The 27,159-nt window shown below is 36.2% G+C and overlaps 2 protein-coding genes and 1 non-coding gene across 3 annotated transcripts; 1 reads left to right on the top strand and 2 right to left on the bottom strand.

Annotated features, from left to right (window-relative positions):
- Positions 1 to 8,022: 8,022 nt before the first annotated feature.
- Positions 8,023 to 9,108, bottom strand: LOC142598148 (ATPase ASNA1 homolog). The gene is made up of 2 exons (XM_075735105.1): positions 8,546 to 9,108; positions 8,023 to 8,197 (listed from the first exon to the last, which is right to left on the bottom strand). Exons 1-2 carry the CDS (start codon positions 9,106 to 9,108, stop codon positions 8,023 to 8,025), a joined length of 738 nt encoding a protein of 245 aa, XP_075591220.1.
- A 1,440-nt stretch (positions 9,109 to 10,548) lies between these two features.
- Positions 10,549 to 10,620, top strand: TRNAT-AGU (transfer RNA threonine (anticodon AGU)). The gene has a single exon. It is a non-coding gene; the product is annotated as a tRNA-Thr (tRNA).
- Positions 10,621 to 13,777: 3,157 nt separating this feature from the next.
- Positions 13,778 to 15,080, bottom strand: LOC142598146 (asparagine--tRNA ligase-like). The gene has a single exon (XM_075735103.1). It carries the CDS (start codon positions 15,024 to 15,026, stop codon positions 13,833 to 13,835), a length of 1,194 nt encoding a protein of 397 aa, XP_075591218.1. The 5' UTR covers positions 15,027 to 15,080; the 3' UTR covers positions 13,778 to 13,832.
- Between the last annotated feature and the right edge of the window lie 12,079 nt (positions 15,081 to 27,159).

The following is a 27,159-nucleotide window of genomic DNA, read 5'->3' as shown; positions in this document are numbered from 1 at the left end:
GTTTGGAGATAACTACAGGCTCACAGCGCAAAGGGTCCTTGAACACGGCGTGCTCGAGCATTAGCAATTCTCGTGTGCTCGGAAGTTCGTCGACACTGACATACCCTGAAGGCAACGGGCCGCCGTCTACACTAGACCTGCCACTACGATCAATGAGTGTTGTTGAACTAGAAATACTGGACCTGTGCCTTAGAGGCAAAGGACAGGCAGAACTCAATGTAGACATGAATCCAACGTCTGAATCCGTGTTTTTGTTGTTCGACAAGTCTATCGGTTCTTCTTCTTCGTCAAAGCTGGAGTTGGAAAGCTCAGTGATTTCGTCAGGCGTTTTTTGCAACAGCAGCCGTGGAGAGATCGGAGAGCTGTAATTTCCTGGCGGAGGAAGCTCGTCCACCGAGTGCGGCTTGATGGAATGCTCAACGTCAGAGCCGTTAGATAACGAGTACGTCAAAAAGTCTATGTTCGTGATAAGTTTAGACGAAACGTTCTTGACCGGACTCTTCTGCACCAAAAGGTCTTTTGACTTCACTGTGATTAGTTCGACTGCGTTGTCGAACTTCACCTTGCCTTCGATGACTTCTGGAGGAATGACCTGGCTGTCGCCAAACTTTACACTAGGTTTTCTATTTAACGACTTCGATTGCTGTGGTTCCGACTCCTTGATATTATCGTGAGGAACTTGGTTTGTGAAGTTTGATGGCAATTTTTGCAGATCTTCATTGCTATTGCCTTTGAGATCGTATTCTTCAGTTGCGTCGGATGCCACACTCTCTTCGGAACTTGATTCTCCGTCGTTTTCAACAAGCGTCTCGTCGTTCTTGTCAGAATCAAAATTTAATGTATGGTCTTTCATGTTGTCGTTACCATTTTTTTTAACTCCAACTAAGTATGTTCCTAATTCTAAACCGGTAACCTGTATCGGGTTGCGGATTCCTCTTATGATAAACCCACCAGCTGAAACGTATTCCTGGGTTTGAGGAGTCTTGGAAATCTGATGGGCGTGAACCCAATATGCGTTGACAACAACTTTTTCCTTCCATGAGTTACTAAAACAAACCGCAAACTGGCCCGCTTCCGATAAAGTACGCTCAGGAGGAACTTCGCTTGTGCTACATTTCACGATACACGCTGCAGCTCCGTGTATCTCGGCATGAATAAAAATGTCGTTTTTTGACAAATACTTTTGGTAAAGTAGGTCGTTTTGAGAAGCGTTGCGGCCACACAACACGAGGTAGCCGTCACTTGAAATAAACCAGTTAAATTTTTCAAACCAAAAAGCTTTCCTTTTTACCTTGTATGTTTTTTCTTGTAGACTCAGATTTTCCTTTTCTTGGGCTTTTTTGAGCGCATTTTCGAGTTTTTTGTTCACCATCTTACAGGCTTCTTTCGTTTTGGTAAATTTTTCTTTTGCTTTCTTGCGCTTTTCGTGAAGCTCCGAGATGTTTTGGTAAAATGTCTTTTTGTAGCAAATAGGAACGATAACTGTATCAGATGAAGACTCGTTATTTTCGAGCATCTCTAAATCGTAGTCGGTAGGAAGCAGTATCACATCAACAATGTTTTTTTTGAAATCTATGTTGTCAATGAATTTAGCTAGAGGGTGGTTGCTCTTCGATTCAAATTTTATTTCTTCTTGAATTTTGTCCCACGACATCTTGGTTGCAATCAAATCGTTTACAAGTCCAATTATCTGCTCGATCAACTTTGAATGATAGACTGCTCGGCTCGACTGGAGCTCGTACAACTTGACTTGTTCTTCTAAGGAGTCTAATCGTTCCTGCTGATTGCTCTGCATCTTTGTTAACTTAGATGATACGGAAGACGCCGGAGTGACCAAGTGTTTTTGATGTGATTGAGCTTGGTTCAGTGTGTAATAGATGTCTACGGCTTTGTTAAAGCTGTCAAACTTAATGACATTTTCGAACTTTTCAATCTCGAATTCAATACACGAAAAAGTGACCAAGACAATGTCCTTTATCGCGGTTAAATCCTCGTAATTATTCTTAGTTTGAAGGAAAGATCGGATCTCAGCTTTTTTTGATTCTTCGACGTCAGGAAGAAAATCATATTCGAGCAGTCCACAAGCTGTAGAGTTATTTTCAACTATTTCGTCTACAATTTTCATGAAACGTGCGCATTCTTCAGGAGTAATGTCAGCAAAATTGTTTTTAGTAATAATACGTTTTAGAGATTGTTTCGAAAATATTTGAGTAAGTTTTTGAGCACATTCTAAAAAGTTCTTGCATTTTCCTAATACTGATTTGCAAAATTCATTGTAGTCAGTGATTTTTTCATTTCGATTCTGGTAAAAATCAAAAGGGTAGACTTGACCTCGAGAAATTCGATAAGAAGGAGTATCTACAGTTCTTGTAGTTAGCAAAATCTTGTTATCCGTGTCGAGCACCAACAAATTTCCCTTTCCATAAAGCTCAACAACGACTGAAAGTCCTGAATAAAGTTTCAAAATAAGCACTCTATCCATATTGAGCTGCTGGAAATCAACTATTCTAGCATTATTCAGTAACTTTCTCAACCGTAAAGTGTAGAAATTAGGAAATTTTGGAACATCTTGCTCATAATTCGTTAAATGAAACCGAGTCCCTGGCTCAATTATTAAATTCAATTTTTGGTCTAATTTCGATTGATTAAGTTTGAATAAGAAAAAATTCTTTGCGCAATCATAAGTGTTCAAAATTCGAGAATCGATAATTAACGACTTAAGCTCAGTGGCAATTACTCGAGTTTCTAACCTAGAAAAACCATTTTTCACCATGTATACTTATTACTATTAAAATTTGATTTATAAAAAAAGAAATAGAAAAGCTCGACTCAATAAATTTCTTATAAGAAATATATTTTAGAAAATAACCTTAATAGAATTGACAGTGTTAGGCAATATAAAAAAGCATAAAAATATGCGTTAGCAACTGTCAGCTTGTAAAAAATTAGAAATTTTTAAAGCGATCGTCAGTAGAAATAATTTCTTGCGCGGTTTTACCATTGCTGGTTTCGTGCTTTTTCGGTTTCTTGCCTTTTTTAGTTTTATTTTGTTTAGATTTAGTTGAACGCTGTACAACAGTTTCGCTGTCACTCGAACTATCGTCGTTGATCGGTTCTAAGAAACCGTTGTTATCAACGATCACGTCGGAATCGTCTTCCTTATAAAGAGAGTTTTTGAGATTGGCAAAGAAAGAATTTTTCTTGTATTTTGGTTTATCAGACTTGACAGCCTTTTTGTCCTTGTGAGATTGAGATTCGCTCATGTCTTGGTAATCATTATCGCTGTCCATCATAAACAAACTTTCTTCGTTGAGTTCTTCAGAAGAAGAATATCCTGTTTTCGAAGCATTTTTATCGTTGGGGTCCGGCAGGTTGAAGAGTTTTCTTATGTTTGATTTTAAGGCTTCATTTTCGTGCGAGTCTTCAACGTCGTCGTTACCAATGTAACAATCCAGATCATTAGAAAGCAAATCCTTTTCGGAAAATTTTTTTGTCAGATCCCGTCTGCGACGTTTACTAGTTTTTTCGTATTCTAATTCAGCATTCGAGTGCATGAGGTCGTTGTTGTAATTCGGGGTGAGCTTGTAGTTTTCTGGAATACAAGCGGCGCTGTCGACAAAAGACTCTGGTAAAACTAAATTGTCGGGAACAAATCGTAAATCAAGAGCATCAATAGAGAAATGAGTAGAAATGCCGTCGAGTTCGGAAAAAATAATTTCAGCAGTTTCGACATTTACACATTCAACAATTGCATAATAATACATGGATTTTGCTCTTTCGTACGCAAAAGAAATGACTCTATCTGCGGTTTTGAGTGAGCTTTCTTCGTTCTGATCGTCGTGTTGCAAAACCTTGACATCTTTTCCAATAGAAGCAATAATGCGGGGTCCATTTTTTTTTTCGTACTCAATTTCCTCCTTACCGAATTCACTTAAATAAATGTTGACTGAAATCAATTTATCGCTAACTAAGTTGCCGTCTGTTTTAGTGAACTTAGAATCCGCGCAAACACTGTGGCAAATTAAATACAAATCTTTGGCATTGATTTCGTTCCACTGACATTTCATAATAGCAATGCGTTTTGAAGAGTCACCATACTCTATTTTTTGATTCAACTTCTCAGAGTAGCACTGGTTAATTAAAGTCGTTTCAGACGTTTCTGACTCAAGTTCATCTTCCTCGAAATCTGAATCTGAAGTCAACATGAGGTTCTCATCTGCGTTAGTTGTTTCTGGTTCTATAATTGATGACTGATAACTCTCTAATTCTACGGAGCCCGATTCATCTGCGCTTGAAGGTTGTTCTTCTTGAGAAATTTCGCTAGAGTCGCTGAACTCAACGTTTTCTAGAGGGTCAAAAAGTCCTTCATTTTTTATTTTTTCTCCTGTTCGTATATCTTTATTGTATTCATGTGACAATTCAGTGTTCTCGACAAAGCTAAAATTTTACTTGTTACAAAAACTTACGGCTTGAATCTTTTGTCCAATACGAGATTTTGCTTGAGTTTTTTTGTCATAATTTTACTATGTACTCAGTGAATTGAGCATGAATAATTGGATAAAAATTATGAAGATAAAACATAATTAATTCCTAGAATTAAGTTTTAAGTTTCAGAGTATGTGTAAACAAATTTAAGCCACGTTTCTGTGAGCATTGAGTAAGTGAACTTGTTTTGGCTGCTCGGGACCTAAATTAAAATTATATAATATAAAACTTACTTCTTGAAAATATACCATTTTGGTTTTTGGGTCTAAGTGCCCGGTTTTGCTCGGATGGTTACCCTTGTACGCAATAATGGCGGAACTGATTTTGTCTTCGCTACTGATTGAAGAAACTCTGGAAAGGGAACGAGAAACTGGTTGTCCAAAAAGCTCTTGAGGAATAACTTGTTTCTCCGTGTCATCGCCAATTTGTTTGTTTGTCCACAACAAAGCGTTTCTTTGTTCGATAAAGTTAATGCAACTCTCTTCATTTGAAAATCCCAAAAAGTGAGTGATGAAATCCAACTTGACACATTTATAGCATTCTTCAATTGACGCAGCTGACTTCATTCTAATAGTATAATTTATAGCAGAAATAAACCAGTTAAAGCAGTCTAACAAAGGTTTTGAGTGAAGAACATCAGTGTATTTGCCAGAAAGTATGCTATGGTAAAACATTAGCGGATAATCCAGCAAAGCACGTAGATCTTGGCTCAAAGTTTTATATGCGTCGATTGACGTTATTTCGTGCTCAAGAATAAACAAAGTTGACTGATCATTCTGGCATAAACAAGAAAACATTCCTAAACTTAAAATAAAACATTCTTCAACACCCAATTTCAACTGCGAAATTTTTTTTTTCTTGTCGAGTAAATATGTAGAATAAAATTCGTGAAAATTTTTTTGAAAACTAGAAAAATCTTGTTTAGTCACGTCTACCGAAATGTTGCATGAAATAATTTTTATCATTACGTCATCGAAATCGCAATTAAGATTTCCTTTAATGTAAGCCTAACATAAAATTTAGTTTCGCCAAATACATACCGATACAACGTCTTCTTTGAGATTGCTAAGTATAGAAGCAATCTTGTCAACAGCTTCGTTACTATACATAAAATTATTTCGAGCTGCTAAACAAGTATTAAGAACTTCATTAATATTGGTACTCATCGTCTAGTTCATTAAGTCAATTAGTAGACTCGTTATAAGGAAGTTTACAAGTTAAAAATATTATAAAATAAGATTGACAATTTTGACATTAATTGAAAATAAAATATTGAAAAACTCAAAAAGAATAAATTGTAGGAGAACCTCTTGATCAAGACAAAATAATTAATTTGTAATTCGTATAGAAATTTTTTACTAAGAGTATAGATGACAAATTGGAGGCGTATTTATATATGAGAATTTTTTATTGATAATAAAACTCTTTAAAAAAAGATTGACTTAAACCGATCTAGATAGATGTAAGTTGTATTTAGATAAATGACTAGCTTTTTAGTTTGTAATAGTTCGCTGGTGCACAAAACATTGCACCTAATTATTTATGCCATTTGTTCAAACTACCGATACAACTACTCATTTGAGAGGCAATGCTAATGCAGGTATGTTGCTGATAAACACTATTTGCTGTTTATAACAGAAAACTAAATTTTTTTAGCCTCGGTGTTTTATGAAAAAAATAAATCTCCATACACAAATGCGTATGATACTTTGATGAAGTCTAAGAGAGATTTGGATACAAAATTTGTAAACGACGATTTTGAATATAGAACAAACATAGATGACCAAATAGATGTAAATAATATTGATACATTTGTTCCACGCGTGGATTCTAATGATGAGTTGTATCAAGAACACCAAGAAACGCAATACAAAAATGACAATGACGACTTTTACCAAGCCGGAGTTACTTATGACCCTAATAGTGGTTTAGTTCCGTTTTTGGACGGAAACTACGAAATGGAAAATAAATACACTGACCAGAATCAAGGTTATACCGCAGAGAATAATAATGAACAGGTTGAATTTTATGCAGAAATCGATGAGAATGGCTGTATAGTTCCGTTCACCCGTACTCAAATAGAAGAAAGAGTGTTTATCGCGTATTTTGAAAGTAAAGGACGTTGTTTGTTTGCAAAGGTGCCAATTTATCCAGGTGAAGTAATTTTTGTTGAGGCCCCCGTGCTGGCAGCAACGCCTGAACTGAACCCTGAATTGTATCAAATTCTAGAAGAAATGAATGCGGAACAAGAATTCAACACGGGGCTACTTTGGCACTTAGCCACCCTGCATTGTTTGACAGCGATGAGCGAGGAAGATCAAAACATTATTTTACAGAAATGTGTACACGATCCCAAAGCACCTGCTGACGAAGATGCTTATAGAATCATCGAAAGATTTGGGCTTGATGTGTCTCCTGTATTATATCAAAGGTACATCAACGTCTGGTCCACTAATTCATTCGCTCATCCCGTCAGTGAAAATGGTTTAGTACTATTTGACAAAATTTCAAATGCAGATCATTCCTGTGGGGCTTCAGCTGTTTGGCATTTCCAAACAAACAACACGTTCATTCTACGGGCTAGAAAAATGCTTAAGCCTGGAGACGAAATTTCTATCAGTTATTTGTATGATGGGGACCTAATTTTACCGACGCACAAACGTAGAGAAAAACTACTTTCATGGCGTTTTTGGTGTAATTGCAACAGGTGTAGCGCTCCTGTTGATAGATGCAGAGGATTCTTATGTCCCACTTGCGGATCTGGTAGTATTTTTACTAAACGCGAGTTAGACGAGGAAACTCAAGAAGAATATTCAATGGCCGCTCCATGTAATAGTTGTAATTATCAATTCAGCGTTGATGAAATTTTATATTATGAAGAGCTTGAAAACGATTACCTAGAAAGACTGAAGCAAATGTCAAAAGATGACGTACTAGACTGCGAAGTGGTTTATGTTGAGGCCTGCAAAGCGTTTAGAAACCACTATGTGCTCTACCAAATTGAAGATATACTGCAACACGCTTATTATGATCACGGTATGTATTTACAATCAGCGATGATATTACAAAAACGAATCGAATTTGTTGCACAAGCATACAACTGCGTTAACTTTACCATAGCTACTCTTTGGGAGGAGCTCGGAGATATTCTAGCTGAATATGCTCGAAACCAAGAAGTGATAGATTGTTTTCAAAAGAGCTTTATTTGCAGAGCGTACGAAAACGCCTTTAATTCATATTGCATATTATCAGGTGAAGACCACGACTACACTAAGAGTCCTCAACTCAAATATCAAGATGCAAACGAAGTAGTTTGGCAAAGCCCACAATAAGTCAAACTATCAATATTTTAGATAGCCAATAGTCACTTATACAGATTAGTGTATTTAATATAATAAATTTATAGCGTTAGGTTGCAGAAAAGCTGTTACCCTGGATAATCGATTTCGCTGGTTAAAGGCTACATGCATATTCACTGGTAAAATAACATGAAAACTTGGTTTTAAGTAAATACACCTATAAAAACACTAACATAGATTAGTTGGTATCTTCTACGATTGGTAATTCTCTTGGTTGTAATAATAATTCACCGAACGAGTTAATGGCTTTTATACCTCTGACTTCATACGGTCTTAATGGCACGGGTATGACATGAAAATTTTCCGAATATAATTCTTTTACTTGTTTTAAATATTTGGACTGTATTTTCCTTCTGGACATGAAATTTTCATACAAACGATTGTACATAGTATACAATTTAGAGTATTTTTCTTTCAGTAGAACAGCATCTGGACTCGTGGCTTCGATGCTTTCGTCGGTTTCAATGTGCTCCAGGCCTTCAATCGGAAAGATTACCTGGTTTACCACGATGTAACTGACGTCGATTTCGTTGTTGGCCAGCTGAAGAATCAATCGTTCTGTTTCGTAAACCGACAAAAATTCTGGAATACAGACGCAGACAAAGGTAGTTCTGGAAGCGTCGCGGAACGTCTCGCAAATGCTGTGGGTTAAAGCTCTAAATTTATCGAGTTGGTTATTTTCGTTAGCGCCGCCATCGAACATTTTCATCATGGAGGAAAACTGAGATCCTAAGTCGCCAAATTTTTCGAAAGCGCTGTCTATCAGTGTAGGAAAGTTTAAAAGTCTTAACGTGTGTCCGGTTGGAGCGGTATCTAGGACGATAACGCTAAAGTTTAAGGATTGAATAAAGTTCATCAGATCTGCAAATCCCATCGCTTCGTCTATTCCGGGGAACGTAGAAAGCAATTCTGGAATGATCGACATCAAACCTTTTTTGTCATCGTCTTCTAAATTATAAGCACTAGACTTGTAGTTAGTGGGATCAGTTTCCATGGCATAGAGATTGTCAAAACCTCGTACTTTCAACGGCTGACTTGTAAATTTCTGTCCGAACGCGTCTGAAACATTATGGGCCGGATCTGTCGAGACAATCAACACGCTTTCTCGTTTTTTTGCAAGTTGAACCGCTAACGAACAACTAGTTGTTGTTTTACCAACACCTCCTTTTCCACCGACGAAAATCCATTCTAATGAGTCGTTTTCCAGTAGACGGTTGAGGGTGGGTTCGAAGAAATAGTCGTCGTTATTCTCACACGTAATCATTATAAATTGATTTAATTTAATTTAGATTTTCTTTTAATATTAATGATTATCTATAGCGAAACTGCAATTTAATATTAACTTAAAATTTTAGATAACAAAATCTCGCTGTTGCATTAGCCAGAATATTCGTACGAACTCATGCAGCAGTCATAAGGCGTCCAATGTAGTAACTCTTCAAATGTAATGTGCTTTTTTGAATCTTTGTCAAAGTTAAGGTGTTCTGGTATGTATAAAAAGAACTCTCCGGTGTGTGGTTCTTTTTGTAACAGTTCGTTTATAGTTAAAGTGTGTTGAATGTCTTTGATATCAAACGCCAGTTCTGCGGCTAGTGCGTTTAATGAGATATTGTTTGACTCGGTAATCGATCTTAATATGTTTTCTTTCCAGAAACTTTCATAGCTGACGCGTCCTAAGTCACTTAGTGGGCGTTCTGGTGTTCCTCTCCGTTCTCTTCGAAGAGATAAAAGATAAGAAAACGCAATCATAAACTGTCCAAAACCTTTGCGTTGACACTGCGGTAGCACTAAAATACAGCTGACATTGTTATAACTATATTTTTCTCTGGAGAAATATCCTACTATTTCAAAACCATAATCATTTTTTTCTGTCAAAATATAAAACAAAAACAAATTAACCGGATGTTTCAGAGTTTTATGATCTAAAAAGAGTTTGCTCAGATAGCACAAATTTTCACAATAAACCCGGGCCAATCCTCCATCAACCTCCCACACAGATAGGTTATTGTGGCGATAAATTTCGTTCCCAGGAGGATGCCGTAATGCGCATCTCTGTTTGTGCTGTAATATCTCTGATTCAAAACGGAAAAAAGCCAAACAATATTCGCACAAGTATAAACACTTTGAATTCTGCACGTGCTTTGGGTACGGCGAAAAATACCAACAGCTTATTATGTATCTGCCCAATCTGATCGATTCGATCGATTTAAATTTCGTCACTTCGACATGAGACAACAAGTAATTTTTGTCTATACCTTCGTGTCCGTCACTTTCCAAAGACTCCAGATCGTAATCGCTATCTGTCACATCAGTTGTGTACTTTTTGATTTTAGACCATTCTACCCAAGTATCCAATCTTCTGTCGTAGCCTTTCCAATGCAAATAAGCTTTTTGTTGTTCCTGTGTTTCTTCTGACGATTGTAAAAAATCAAACTCGGACGGCACAGTCAGCGCGATAAGAATCGCTTTTCGCCACAAATTAGTTAATTCATCGTAAGCCCAAACAATATCATTTACGTTAAACTGCTTCTAATAACAGTAAATTATCTGTAACTTACTAAAAAATTTGAAGACATTTCATAAATTCATTGTTTCTTATGCTTGTATAGAGTGTTTTCTCTTCAATATAAAGAAATTGTTAAATATCTAAAATTGAAATTTAAATCACTTTAATAACACGTCAACTAAATACGAATAACGTTCAGCCTTCTTAGCTTAGGGGCAGAGCATTCGCTTAGTAAGCGAAAGGTCGCCGGTCCGATTCCGGCAGAAGGCTTGATTTTTTTTTTAAAAATTTTTTTAATGCTAAATTATGCTTAAACAATTAAAACAGCATATTGAAAGTAAAGTAAAAGAAAGATTGTATAACATTCTAGTCGGAAATGATCTCAAGTATTTACTAATTGATGACTACTGTGTGTCTTATCTCGGACACCTGTTAGATTCAGACGAACAATTTTTATCGCAGCTGGGCTACTCTGAGCGGTATCTACTCAAACAGTATAAAAGCTTGATAGATCTTATCAAAGATAACTCTCGGGTCATAATTATTGCACATCAAAACACGCATTTTGAGATTTCGATTTTAATGAGCGAGATAGCCCTGACTGACCGACGAGTTGAATTTACTATTTGTTTCTTACCGAAACGGCGCTGCTTTGTCGTTGACCAAATCCGAACGAACGTCGCTAGTTTAGCATTTAAGAACAGTTCAGTGTGGAATGACAAAAACAACATGTCATATATAGGAAATATCAGTCTTATGATTCACGACTTGGAAATATTTTTTTTATTAAAAAGTTCGGATTACATTTATTGCACAAGCAATCACAACGTTTACAAAACTTTGTATATTGACTACAATGTAACTGTTTTGAATAATTGTTTTGCTTCGGTGCTGGAATTGTTTAAATATTTAAACATACCGAATAATTGTCAAATTGTGGGTTGCGGCGCTGACAGTGTTTATCTGTCAAGAAAAATCGAAAATATGTTTAATAAAAAAGATCAAGGAATCTTGGTTGCTGACTCTGAAGCAACAGTTGAGAGACTACACTCATCAGCAAAAAAAATTCTCGATTCAAACAGCAAGGAAAAAAAACCAAAAACTACTGAAGACAACGCAGAATTAATACAACATCTCATGACTACGGTGTTTTTAGAAAACGCTGAACAACAGCAAAAAATGAACTGGTTGAAGATCATTTCATCAGAGTCCAACACCGATTTGTTTAAAGATAAAGTGGAAAAAAGCGATTTGTACATCAGATTGCCGAGTGAAAACGTGAAAGAATCTAGTTTTAAGCTCAACGCAAGCGTAAGCAAAATCATAATTGTCGATCGCAGCATCGATTGGATTTCATTCTTCCTGAGTGGCTTTACATTCGAAAGCTTGATTGACTTGAACTACGAGATAAGCGACTGTAAAATAACAGTGAAGCCGGAAACCATTAATTTGATGCCGAATTCAAAAGTACAGCAAGGCTTATCTAACCAAATAAAAGAAGAGGTCGTTGTGAATTTAGCTATAGACGCTGCTATATACAATACGTTACGAAATTTAGAAATTAGTCGAGTTCCACAGTTTATTCAAAAGATCGCTCTGGAACTTAAAAAAGACGCTGAGCAGATCGACAAAGTAACTGTGGATCTGGTCGACAAAGTCAAGACATGTAAAATAAAAGAAGAAATACTAACGTTTTACTATGATTTGACTAGCTACATTATCAAAAATCTTTTGAATTCCACCACGTATGACAGAATTCTCCAGTTGGAGTATGAACTGTTGTCAAAAGCCATGTCGCAAGACTTGGCTTTGAACAAAATAATGATTTTTGTTTGGCAACAGGCTCCGTTGTGTGATGCCATTCGATTTTTAATAATATATACGTACGCATATGGACGGCTGCCGACAGAAGAACAATTGAAGGCATACGAGTCTGCCATTCTAGCGATTCACGGCATAAACGGGATTTATGTTTTTAAATGCGTCATGGAAATGCAAATTTTAGAAATGGTAGCTTGCAAAGAAAATGTTAACTCGGTATCGAGTTTTTTTAACAAAACGTTGACGTCGCTAAAACTTACAAAAAACATTGCGCCGAAAACCAGTGAAAAAAATAACAATCTAGATCTGTTACAAGCTGAGTTGGTTAAAGAGTTGTACCGCAAAGTGCCAGTAAACAAAGAATACCAGCACATACATTCTGACACTTGTTTGCATCTCATAGACGTTATAGATTACATTTATAAAGAAGCAGAGGGTGAGTTGCCTAAAACGTTCGAAAACTCAGAAGTGTTTCGAAATATCAAAGTGGAATCTGCCAGTGTCCATGCAGGCGAAGATTTTGTGCTTCTCGTGTTTCCTCACTGCATAAGTTATTCAGAGATTGCCGCGATTGAATTTTTTAAGCAAAAGTATAAACTCAATTTGCTCGTTATTGCGAATGAAATATGCGGATACAGAACGTTCACCAACTCGTTGTGCAAAGATTTGCCTCCAATAAAGGTTAGCGACAAAAATGACTACCAAGGTTGTCGCACTGTCGATAGAAACACATATCTGGAAGAGCTTGAACAAAGCTTTTTTTAACCTCTTTACTTCATGTTTTAAGCAAATCTGGAATTGAAGACTGCGACGAAGATTTGGCAAATATGACTGATTCCTCGATCACGCAATCTTTTTTATTAGCGCTGTAATAGCCTTTCAACACTATCCGCTGACTTCCTATGGCGATCTGAAGCGCCTTTAGCAATTTGCATTGTCTGATAGACAAAACGTCGCCCTTCTTGCACACCTCTAAGTCTCCTAATAAAGATAACTTTGCTTCGTACAGTTTTACCGGCATCTCTAAATTCTTGAAATAGGAATACAGCGAAGAAGCAAAGTTGGCTGCTTCGAACTGCTGTTCAGTGACGGTGATGTCGTAGTTCGACACATGACCTGGCACGGCGTAAATGTTTTCGTCGTGGTGCTCGCTGAAAATGGCTGTGAGCTCTTCTAATGTTTTGTTGGTAATCAAGAGTGACGTTTTATTTACAGCGTTTGCACCCAGTTTGTATAAGTTGGGCTTGTAGCTAGTCTCAACATTTACTCCGAGGGCTACTTGCAAGAGCCGGTTTTTGCCGTTAAAAATTATGCCTGGTTTAATCGCTTCACGAATTTGTTGCAGGGTGTAAGTTTTGTAATTCTCAAAGACAAATAAGTAATTGTAAGTGAAAACATTGAAATTTTTGCGAATGATTTCAATTTGGTTGAGTTTTTTCTCTGGAGTGTTGTTGGACTTTGTAATACTAAGAAGAACTGGTTTTGCCCTTTTGGATTTTGCCATTTTACGTATACAATGTTGGAGTTCTCTAAACCCTAATTGAAAAAATTTAGCAAAAATTTAATATATTTAAAGAAAAAATTTTTGCTGTGGCTGGGCGAAAAATACAATCAGCGTTATAAAATATATATTAAAAGATAAGTGCATAAAAAGCGTAAATTTAGTGTTCAGCATGTCCAACATACCTGGGGAAAGGAATGACGTCGCGGATGTTTCGAATACCTGTGCACAGCATAATCAGCCGTTCGAAACCGAGCCCAAAACCTGAATGGGGGATTGAGCCGTATCTTCGCAAATCGAAATACCACTGTAAAGACTCGATGGGCAGATTTTTGTCATTGCACTGCTTGGTCAGCTGTTCGATAGTTTCTTCACGCTGCGATCCTCCTATAATTTCACCGATACCCGGAACTAAAATGTCCATTGCTCGGACAGTTTCTTTACCTTTTTGTTCACCCTGGTTAAGTTTCATGTAGAAAGCCTTGAGCTTGTATGGATAGTTATAGACAATCACTGGTTTTTTGAAATGTACTTCTGTCAGATAACGCTCGTGTTCGCTTCCAAGGTCATCACCCCACTCAGGCGAAACCTTGAAATTAGGATTTTCAATGGCTTTCAAGATTTGGATAGCCTCAGTGTAAGACAGACGCACGAAGTCTTCTTGAGCGGTCTGGTTAAGGAACGCAGCTAGATTTTCAGAGCCGTTTTCTTCAAGTAGTTGAATGTCGTCGTGGCAGTGTTTAATGACTTCGTTAACACAGAACTTGAGATAAGCACTGGCTACTTCTATAAGTCCATCTAGCTCTACGAAAGCCATTTCAGGTTCAATCATCCAAAACTCGGCTAAGTGGCGTGAAGTATGCGAAATTTCAGCTCTAAACGTAGGACCGAACGTGTAAACGTCTCCCATGGATAAGCAAAAATTTTCAAGTGCTAACTGACCAGACACTGTGAGAGACACAGGTTTCGAGAAAAAATCTTTGGAATAGTCGATTTTCTGGTCCTTTGTTTGCGGGATTTTAGAGATTTCTCCAGATTCGGGCAACAAAGTGGTCACTTGAAACATTTCTCCAGCTCCTTCGCAGTCTGCTCCAGTGATCAAAGGAGTGTGGATGTAGTAAAAGCCTCGTTGTGAAAAAAACTGGTGTGTGGCGTGAGAAAGTCTGTCTCTAATACGCATGACCGACTGAAACTTCTTGACTCTAGGACGTAAGTGTTGAAAAGAACGAAGTTTTTCGTCAGAAATAACGTTCTTCTGCAACGGATAAGAAGATGATGATATGATGTTGTAAATAATGATTCGGTACTTTGAATCTCCGTTTACAAACATTTCGACCAATCCTTCATATCTCATATGCTTTTTAACAAGTCCTGTGACGGATATAGAGGAAGAAAACGTCAATTTCTTCACGTCTTTCGCTAGTTCCTCGCTCAAGTCGCTAGTATCTATCACTATTTGCAAATTTTTTGGAGTTGTTCCGTCGTTTAAGTTAACAAAAACAAGCCCTTGTCCTTGTTTGCGAGCTGACTGCACCCATCCATTCACAGTAACGATTTTATCAACGAAAGTCGATGAAATGGTCAAATCACACAACGCAGAAATACGACTCGCATTAGCCGCAGTTGTTGTTAATTTTTTGTACTCTATTTTAGAAGCTAATGCGCCTGTTTGACTTGTTTCCGTCATTTGTGTAAATTGTAATGTATTTTAAATAATTAGATTTAATAATTTTCATTTTCAAATGTCTTTATAAAATAATTTTCGACTTCTGAAATAGACAAAATTTTGAAAGTGGGGTGGTCTTTTGTGACTACGCCGATTTCGATTTCATTTGTGTTTAATTGAGCTCCAACAATTTCTGTCATTGCCCTAATAGCTTTGATCATAGTTTCGTCCAGAGATTTGGGAATGCCGCTTTCCAAGGCTTTTTCCAGCGCGTTTGTCGCGATAGATTCTTTAGGTGTAATGAAAGCTGCTTTGTTTTGAGTGCAAATACCAGCAGGATCAAACTTGTATATCTCTGGGGTTCCAAGATCAAAGTTGTATGTTACTAATATTCCACCTAAAATTATTTCATTTTTTTACTTACTGCAAGCTTGTAACCTCATGTATGCATATTGCGTGTAAACCTGATTGGCATTTGCAATTTTTTCTGCAAGTACGTTTGCCGGAATTTCATATCCATTCTTCATCAAAAAATCACATGAATAATCAACAGAACGCAAAAAAATATTATTGCAATCTGCTTGACGCCCAACCAAAACTCCTCCTATGTTTTTTGAAAAGGACTTAAATCTCGAAATCGAGTCAGTTCGAATCAACTTGCTCTAAACAGCTGTAATACGTGATCAAACTTACTTGTGTAGCTTCGTCAACTCCAAATGTTTTTTGTGAAATAATCACAGCACAATCGGTGCCTTGCAACGCAATTGAAGTGATGTTTGTGTTTTCAATTGCCCGAAATACATACTCTAAAATAATATAAGACCAAATTACCTACCTATTTGAAAAAGTTTACCTTCCGGCGAAAAAACTGTAATTATTCGGTCGTACCCGGATGATTCGTTCCTGGACATGCCTTTATCTGTTTTTTAATATACACGATAAAGTAGGTATATTTTTATTTATAGGGAAAACAATATAGATTATTTTTATTTAACAATATGCGAATATTTAAAAATATTAAACAAATAAAACTAAAGACATGAAATTCATTTTACAAAATTCGAACTTAATGAGAATAAATTAGGAAAACCTGCATGAGACAAATTTCTGTTTTCCAAAGCTTAAAAAAATAAAAATATTGTTTTGTGAACAAGAGTACAGTCTTATTATTAGATGCGTTTTGCATATTGATTCGTTATGAAAGAATTATATAAAAGTTAATGATGATAATAGATCACGCTTCCAAGCGTGGATTTTAAACATTTTCGAGCTTGTATTCTTACAGCTTGCACGAAAAGCATTAACAAAGTTGATTTCGACGGTTGTATCTAGGCAGATCCATACTGACAATTATTTGTTAATTTTTAAATATTTAAATTAACTAAAAATTTTCTTCTCAGTAGATAAGCAAAATCTATTGGGATGGTTTTTAACGCTTTATGTTTTTTTCAAATAAAAACACCGAAAATGATGAAAAGGTCAGAAAATTGGCGAAGATGCATTACAATGCCGTTCTAGAGGAATATCTCTGCAAAGAAAATATAAATGAACAGGAATCTCGGACAATGACAGATCCACTGGGAATATTTGCAGCTTATATCAAAAAAGTATGCTGCGACGTCACGCTTATCTCGAAGATAAATATTAAATCTGAAAAAAATCAGTTGTTTAATATCAGGGTGTTGGTTGTACACCAGTACAAAGAGCCTATTTCGACATATTTGAAAGAGTACAGTTTATATCTAGCGAATGACGAATCCACTTGTGGATTGCTCGGCATACGACTTAATAGCAATGTGCTGAACCCAACAACTGCATTTGAAGTGGGGAGTTGGTATTACATCACGAGTGTGAAGTCGTTTGGTTCGGTGGGAGTGGGAATTCTGACGCTCACACACGAGTCAAAAATCACGAAAATCCCAAACTGGTATTCAGGCGAAGAAGCTCCAATTTTTGGGTGTCCGAGAATTGTTATAAACAGCGAAAGTCGGTGTTAGTCACGAATTACTAGGTAGAGTCGTTTGTACGCGCTTTCGATATTATGAGTTGTTTAATATAGTATGTGACAGCCTTTGTAGAAGCAAGTAAATTCATGAAATGCACGTCAGCAATTGCGAGACGTTTCAAACCCAGCCAGAATGATTCCCAAAAATATTGTTTTTCGTTTGGTTTCATTTGATCGTACTGCTTGAATGTAAGCGAGCAAAGTTTTTGCATGATGTCGTGTTGAGAGTCGATGCTGTTTTTGGACGTATAGAGGTTCGAAATATTATTGTTAACGAGCAAAACGTACAGGCGTTGAGATTCTTCTCGCATTGAGTGAAACTTCGCCAAATACGATACGGCTTGCAGTAGACTCTTTTCGTTGATACTTGATACTTGCAAAAGTTTTAGAGACACGTTGCACGAATTCAGACTCGTGACCAAATTGTCTACAAAATTGATAACTATTTCAGAAATCGAGTTGTATTTTTTTGAAGAAGACGATATGCTTCTTTTTTTTTTATTTATTTTTTTATACAGATTGGACGTAGTTTTGGTTTTCAGCAATAAAAAAGTCGAGTCTTTTGATTGTTGAGACATATAATTTTCGATAGAAAAATAAGTACTGCATAGTTGATAATACATGATCCGTATGGTTTTAAGCGCTTCATGATAAATTTTCAAATCGATCTTGGACGAAGAACGGATTGGAAACTCGTAAATGATAAATTTAAGTTGCTGAAGCTGGATGTTAATGGTCTTTCCCGCGTCTTGCAAATTGGTCCAAATTCGAGCCTTGTTGTTTTCCCACAGTTCGTAGTTTAACAGTTTTCTCTCTTTCATTTCGAGGCCCTGTTTTGTCAGTCGGACTTTGTGGCTGATGTCTTCGTCTATTTCTAGTATGCCGGCTTGTATTAGCAGCAAAGGTTCAATTGTGTTGCTCAAATTGTTAAGGATGTCGCTTAAGTTGTTGACGCAGTCAACAGTGTAACGAACCGGAAAAATCAGTCTGGAAACAATAAGCGACGCAATCAGTCCGATAAAAAGACAAATAAATCTGGTTATAATGCTTTTTATGGAATCGGCCGAAAATAAAGACCCACCAAGAATCAAAGGAGTGTAAGAAATAGCACTTCGAGTTAGTGGAAGCAAGGTTTCCGAGTAAGCCGCAAAAGCGTTGTAAAACAACCCAGACAAAGAAACTAAAATGTAAATCGCCAGTCGAGGCTTCCAGGAATGATCATCGAGTTGCTTTCCAGTCAAACAAAGACGTACTATGGAGACTACCACAAGACACGCCATAGACAAACCGAGAATCTGAAAGATTGCATTGTGCATAGTCGTAGCCAAACTAGTATTGAGAATGGAAGTGGCGGACGACACTATCCACCTAGCATGTCCGTGAAAATACGTTATGTTCAGCTTAGAACTACAGCAAATCCATCCCGTGGTCAAAACTAAAGTTGAAATTTGGATGCCGAGTTTCCAGTCATCGAGTCGTTTTGGAAATTTCAGAGACTTCAAAACGTGGAGAAAAGACATTAATAATTACAAAACCATGCTCTGTACCAATAAAGTTACATTTAATAAATCAGACACAAGGTACTACTCAGTTGTATGCTGATTATTAAGCTTGTTGGGAATGTTTTGCTTTTTATTATTATAAATATTATTATTTTTACCTGCCGTCAATTTATTAAATCCCAAATTATCGGATTTTAACTGATCCAACAAAAGTTTGCCGTCAATTGTTCTAGAACCGACATAGGCATGAGAAAATTCATATTTGCAGATAGTTTCTAGAAGTTTTGCTGAGTCTTCCGTCAACTTAAGAGGAGCATAAAGCTCGGGACAGTCTTCAGGCAGTTTTTCGTTTCCTACATATTTGCATATATTAGCTCCTATGTTTTCGAAGTTCTTAGCGCACGTTTTATAATTCACACCTTCATCACCTTTGTCGATAAAATTAAATCTCGTATCGCAATCTATTTCGAACCTGTACGCGTCGATAGGTTCAATAATGCTATGCACACTTTTACAGTTAGTGTCGACCTGTGTGTCAGTGGAACAAATCAACTTGTATTTGTCGTGTTTATATCCTTCTGGACATCTCGTTTCGAGCGATTCACTTAAACTGCAGTCATACGGTGCATTGCACAAAAAACTAAAGAGTTGACGGTCTGCGAGGGAAGCTTTTTTTAGTTCATACACGTTGTTACAATGACCTTCGTAACTGTCTGGTGGAATGCATAGCCCGTTTCGATTTACCCAACGTTGCGGGCAAACGAGCTCATAAATAGGGGAGTATCCGTTTGAACACAACAATTCTTTACATGGATAAGTTGCTGACGAACATCGTTCGTCTATCGATAACTTTGTTTTGCAATTGCTTGCAGCAAAATCCCGTGCGTAGCAATAATTACCTTGTCTATAATAACCTAACGCACACGTGTCAACTGCGATTTTGCAATATTGCAAAGCAGAGCCGACTCTGCTGTTTGCAATCGTTGCTGTTCTTTTTTCTAACTGTTCAGACGCAATGCTAGTTTGAAACTTAGTGACGTGGACGCCAGAGTTATTTAAAATCTCAGAAGTTTTGTCAATAGGGTTTTGGTTACTGGTCAACCAAGTTTTAAAATTCTAAAATTTACGATTTTATTTTCTTACCAGACCATTGGTAGCTGAAAAAGTGGTCTCTTCTGCCTCAATTAAATAAATGCCATATAGTAAAAATTTAACCAAGCATTTATAGAACATTTTTTTGTTCGTGGATCTTCACAGACATGTTGGTTTGAAACCAAAATCACGGATTAAAATAAATAATATTAAATAAAAAATTTAAGTTGCTCTTTGTCGCTTGATGTCGAATGAAGAGATTGAAAGCCTAAACAACTCAATTTCGGACGCTAAAAATTCTGAATATAGCAGAGAACTACTAAACAAAGTTCGAGAATTATCCGAAGTTGTTGTAGTTAATAAAACAATTGAAAACAATGAAGCCATTGCGCTAGAGTATTCTGATAGCCCGTCAGAAAACGATACTGCCACTGAGTCTGATTATTCTGACACGAATCCGTTAGACGATAGGCTGGTTGACGCACAGTTTGAACCAGAAAATTGTGATACGGAAATCAGTTTATACCCTGAAATCGGCGACTCGTCTGTCAACACTATTTTGGAAGAATTCAGAAACAAGGTTGCGCAAAATCGTGGCAAACCAATTGTTTCCAAAGAAGAACACATCAAACTATTTGAGTCTCTCTTAGAGAAACTTTTGCTAGAAACTGATGAAGCTATTTTTAGAGAGCTGTTATGGCTTCTTTCAGACGATGAAAACGAACTGATCATTAAGCTGATCAATGAAAAACAACAAAATATAATATTATGCCGGTATTTAGTCTCTAGGTTAAAAAATCTAGATACTGAAACGGCTTTTCCTCTTATTTTAGAACCTTTTCAAGGCGTCATCCAAGAATTTATAAACTCAATAGAGCCAGTTAACGCTACACCAGAAGATTCAAAATTAGAAATTCAGCATAAGGAAGTTCACTATGCAGAGAGCAAAAATATAGTTTTGCCAAGCAACTGCGTTCGCAAAGATTACGAATCTTATGTCGAAATATGCATTCCTGTTTCTGAAAATACAAACGATAAGCAGAAGAGTTTGATCAAAGCCCTAAACGTGTTTGATGTGTTGCCTAGCTTTGCACATGTATATTTCGAGAAACGCAGCATTAAATATCTAAACTTAGTTCAATCGACAGTTTTCGACACCATATTCAAAACTAGCTTGAATAGCTTAATCTGTGCCCCTACGGGTTCTGGAAAAACTTTAATTGCTTTGCTAGCAATACTTCAAGTAATTTCTAAGCATTACAATGAAGCTGATAAAATACTTGACACTGATCAGTTTAAAATAATATATATCTCTCCAATGAAAGCCTTGGTTGCTGAACAGATCAGATATTTCCAAAATTTGTTTGACATTCTGTTCGAAAGCTCTAAAGGTGCCATCAATTTAAACGTCTGTGAGATGACTGGGGATTTTTCAGTGGCAGAGTCTAGTTTACATAATTATCAACTTTTGGTTTGCACACCAGAAAAGTTCGATATTATGATGCACAACTCTAACGAAAGAATGTCCATGGCCTTAATTCAATTAATAATTTTCGACGAACTTCATTTACTACATAGTCCCAGAGGGCCAGTCTTAGAAAGTATTATTACTAAGTTCATTTTTCAAAAGAAGCCCGTACGACTTATTGGTTTGTCTGCTACGCTGAAAAACTACGACATTGTTTCGAATTTCCTTGGTATTAGTGAACAAAAATTAAACGACTCCATTAATATTCGACCAGGCCTTTTTGTGTTTGGCGACAATTTCAGACCGGTTCCATTAAACAAAAAACTTATTTGTTACAATGACGATAAGGATGAATTCGATCTGTTTCTGAACACAGTACTAACATACGTCAAAACTAGAAAGCAGATAATTGTTTTTACGCACAGCCGCGCTAGTACATCTGAAAGTGCAAGCGCGTTATATGAGAACTTAGTTAAATCAGGAAGAATCTTAGATTTTTTTAATGGAAAGATTGAGAACAATCCTTTCAGTGAGTTTCTAGCCGAAAAAAGCGCCAATTTCGAAGACAACACATTGAAAGTGTTGGTTAAATACGCTATTGCATTTCACCACGCAGGTTTGTCGAGAAACGATCGTGATCTCATCGAATCAATGTTCTTTCAAGGCCACATCAAACTAATTTGTTGTACAAGTACTTTAGCTTGGGGAGTTAATTTGCCCGCTCACACTGTTATCATTAAGGGTTTGGAGTACTACAATTCAGACCAAAAAAAAATTGTTGAATTAGACGACCTCGACATACTCCAAATGCTTGGAAGAGCTGGCAGACCGCCTTTTGATAAAACGGGAAACGGAGTCGTCTTAGCTTCTAAGAAGTACTTGTATAAGTTAGTTAGTTTATTACTGAGGCAGAATGACATATTATCTAAGTTTGACGCATTGATGACAACAATAGTTAACGCTCATATTCACTTAGAAACTATAAACAATTTATCAGAATTAATCAGTTTCTTGAAATGCACTTATTATTATCAGTGTCTACTAGAGTTTCCAGAGCATTATGACGTTGGAAAAAAAATTTTCGCCGTACAACCTCTTCCTACTGGAGATGCATACAAAAACTTAGTTTCGAATATGGTAAACGATTATCTAAAAGACCGATCTGTTAACGTGTGTTTTGAACTGGTGAAGTTCGGTTGCATAACATATTCAAGCGAGACTGGTGCGCTATCCTCAAAATTTCTGGGTGGCATCTCAGCAAAATACTACTTTTCGCCCAAAACTATATTTTATCTTTACGGATTGGCTGAGGAAAATCTAACACAAACATGGCTACTTTGGAAGCTAATTTCTTCCCCTGCATACGAATCAGAACAAATTCACCATGACGAAATCGAGTTCATCAAGAGTGTTAAAAATGATATCCCAATCCCTTTCCTAGTAGAGATGAAGGTACCTAATGCTCTAACGCGAATTTGGGTAATTATTCAGTTTTATTTTTCTCAAAAGCAGATTCCCTGTGCATCGCTCCGCTCTGATACGCAAAACGTGGTCAACATTACCATTCGTCTATGTATTGCTTTAAAACAGATTTGCTTAAAAAATGGCAAATATAATCTATTTGTTCTTGCAAACGAACTGTATCTCGAGCTGAAAAATCAGCAGTGGTCTTGCATGAATACGATTCGGCAGTTCAATAACTTCAGTCAGAATGATTTGGCAATATTGGATAACACCAACTTGGATTTTTCCACTATGAGCTTCCAGGAGGATGCAATAGCAAAAATCGAGTCTTATTTCCCTTACTCTAATCAGTTGCAAAAAGAAGTTAGTATTGCATGGATAATAATGCCAAAGCTACACGTTAATGTGGCTGTTTATCCATATGATGCTTACTACATAGTTATCAAATTTGATTTGTTTTTAGAAGTAGATTTGCGAAACTTATCGTCATATAGCTATTATATATTAATAAGTGATTCCGAAGAAGAACGTATTCTCTCGATGAAACACATTGTTATTAAAACCCACGAATTAAATAGACATAAACAGCACTATCAGTTTCTAAAATTAACTGATTTTTCAGACGACTTTTACATTTGCCACGTGATTTCAGATCAATATTTACTTCCGGAGTTTAGACAGCTGATAAACATAAAAGATATATTTTTCCCTCAGTGTGACGGTCTACCGATAGAATGCTTAGATTCCAAAAACGATCTCAACTTAAAACAGTTTGCCAGCGCTTATCGTTACTTGAAACTCATTTTCAAACGAAGAACTATTAATCTTAACAATTTGGAGTCTAAAACTTTTGAGATTTGTCTAAATAATTCAGAAAACTTTGTGATTCTGGCTCCTTCCATGGAATACATGAATTTAGTAATTAAATTGTCGACTGTCCAAGCGATGGTAAAATCAAATGCGCCTTTAATAGTCGTTGTCTGCGCGGATGTCGACAGTTGCAAAAATTATTTCGAAAAAACCGTTGAAATTTTCATTGAAACGTTTGGTTTACAAGTAATGTATTCACAGACGCAAAGAGAAGAATTTATGGCTTTATTCATAAACAAACACATTGTGTTCCTTTCGTATAAAATGCTATGTGCAAATCTACTAACTGATTTTTTTATCGATTTAGCAGAAAAGACGTCTCACTTTTTGTTCACAGCAATCGAACCGCTACAAAAAGATATTCAGTATGAACTTTGCGTTTTTCATTTAAGGAATTTACAAAAAGAAGGTTTCATATTTAGAATTGCACTTCTAGGGTTCAATACCACCGCAATCTCGGTATTGGGAAACTGGTTAGACACTACTGACAATAACCTTCAGTTAATTCCAACTGACTACTATCAAATGAACCAACATGTAAAAGTTTATTATACATCGAGACATTCTGTAACGAGCTTGTTTGCTAGTTTTGCACATAACTTTCAGACCATTATGGAAGAGTTTTCAAAAGCTGACAAGTTTCTGGTTGTTTGTGAATCATACTCTTCTGCAGTGTTTTTACAAGAACTTCTTGTTTATTTATTCGGTTTATATAAAACGTGCTTGATTAGAGACTGCAAAATCAACATGATGAGTCAAGCATCTGAACTTGAAGAACACAGTATCAACATCATTTTTGATGTTAACGACTACCGGCTACTTGCTAAATCTGACTTTGTATTATTCTTTTTAGAAATCGACGAAAGAAGTATTGAGTCTAGACGAGACGCACATTACAAATTGACTCAAATACTATCTACCGCCAAGTATAATCAGAAGTTTTATTTTTTCACTTCGGACGAGATTAAGTATTTGTTTGAAGAAGCAACTCACATATCGACGCCGTTATTCAGCATGCTTTTACAAGACATCGATATTTGGACACTTTTTGTGGTTGTGCAATCTCGCGTTGCGTCCATAGGTGATATAATTGAAAAGTTCGAAACTACTTTCTTGCTTTACTCATTAGAAAATAACCCAAACAAATATGGACTAGAGTCTCCCGAAGATTTGAAAATTTCTGAATTTCTTTCTGATAAATTAGAAACCAGTCTTGAAACCTTACTCGCGAATGGTTTGATAAATAGTGATGGTGAATTTGAGTTTATCACTCCTACAAATAAAGGCAGTTTTATTATTAAAAATACATATCTCTGGACATATTTTGAAGCATTCGAAGCTCTTACCAAAAACGATAACGATTTGGTTAGTTTTTTGGTATGTTTAGCTTCATGTTCATCAATCAGAGCTTCAGCACTTAAAACTTTAGAACGCTTGAATTTGATAGAAAATAAGACTAAATTTTCAAAAACCGTTACTGCGCTTTATCATTACGTCATTGAAGATAAATCCAGTGATATAAACTATGTGTCGGCTATCAATATAAACGCTGATGTTAGCAGTTTCAATTTAATCGTACTGATCATTTCCACAATGAGCATTGACAATCCAAACTTGAGCAAATTCAGCGAGTTGTTTTCTGAGTTTCGAGAAACGTTGCTTACCTTGTTGCATTTCGCTTTTCAGTATGCACCGTTACTAGAAGATGATAACTTTACATTTGAAATAATCAGATTGTATCAAAAAGTTAACACTAGAACGAATATTTTAGCAGACAGTCGTAAAATTGCGTTAAACAGTGTATTCACTAATTCTGAAAATAAACCACTTATAGTAGAACTTAACAAACTTGGAATTTCGACTGTCACAGACTTGGTTAACTGTAAAAATTCTAGATTGGACGAAATTTTATCGAGTTATGGCGTTAATCTGAATGAATTAATGTCACGATTACCTAGTTTAGATATATCAGTGTCCAAGAAATTAAATTCATCCAAAGATAATAGACTTTCAACTTTTCTTGAAATAACGTTCAGCCTTCAAAAGAACTGTAAGGAGCATACAAATTTAACTACTGAAAACAAATTTTTCATTCTATTTTACGTGAACAATAAGTTAGTTTGTAATAAATTTCTTACGATTAATGATATCTCAGTTTGCATAGCTTTACAATATGACAGCGATAATGATTTCAGTAATACACATCTTAAAATATTGTATTACTCGAATCAAATAGTAGATTATTGTCAAGAATTCAATGTCGTGATTTGAAAGCGTAAGCTACGAGTACACTATATATTTAATATCGAGCGACGCTCGCAATGTATATACGAAGTTTACATTAACTATTTATTTCGCACCAGTCTTGGCCTCCCTCGAGGTTTATTCAACGATAAAAGTATAGCAAGTATGACACACAAATGTTCAGAGTTGACATCTGGAATTTGGTCGAGTGGTATGTGATATGCCCCTGGAAACGTTTCTGAAACTATTTTTGCCGCAGCTAAAGCGACTGATTTACAAGAGTAAGGCTGCAATACTTCTTCCTCATAGCTTTCGCCGTTATTTGCGTTTAAGACGTTTAAGTTATCTTCTTTTACGGTCGGGAGAATATTTATTTGTGGATCGTTTTTCTGTGTAAAATTTGAAGTGTTTTTTATGGTAGAAGAATTTTGTGGCACATCCTGAGTCCACGCTTCCGTATAATTCGCATTATTATAATTCATTGCCTCAAAAGGCTCTAGGTATTGCGGTTCTGTTGGTTGTAGAAAATAATTGTACATCTAGTTTAATCGAAAAAGTATGTAGTTATTGCATGCATTGACTTTTTTATAACAGCAGTGAAAGCATAATATGCAGGTTTGCATGTAGTAAAGCAGAACATAAGACGGCAAAAGTATTATTTAAACCATTTTATAAATTAAAATTTTTAACTTCCTTTATTTAGCATAATGTATGACAACGTTGGCCTGAAAAGCTATCGAGGCACGGGCAGCAGTTGTTACATCCAACGAAATCGGTCTATTGTTCACGAAAAGCCAAAGATTCAAGACAATGTGGACAAGAAAACAGATGATAAAGAAACAGTAGAAGTCGTTGCGTCTAGCACTTTATTGGAATACAACTTGAAACGAAAAAAATTTATCAACAAGTTGCGTAAAAAAAATTTACACAATGAAAAAGAAAAAAGTAAAAAATATAAAGACATAACCAAAATAAATAAACGAAAATCGCGTTCAACGCCTGTTCACGGCAGTGATATGGATAACAAACAATGTTTAACAAGTAAAGACGATCAAAGATGTGAACAAGAAAAAAAGAATTAAAAACTTAGTTTGCCCGTATACTAACGTATATTGTTAGCATGTAAAAGATGTTCATTCATGATACTACCACTTTGCTTTGCTAATCAATGCACAT

The sequence above is a fragment of the Dermatophagoides farinae genome, unplaced genomic scaffold (genome assembly GCF_024713945.1).
Source record: "Dermatophagoides farinae isolate YC_2012a unplaced genomic scaffold, ASM2471394v1 contig9, whole genome shotgun sequence".
Classification (NCBI taxonomy): Eukaryota; Metazoa; Arthropoda; class Arachnida; order Sarcoptiformes; family Pyroglyphidae; genus Dermatophagoides; species Dermatophagoides farinae.
The sequence above is the reverse complement of the archived record's forward strand: the minus strand, read 5'-3'. Positions and strand labels throughout refer to the sequence as shown.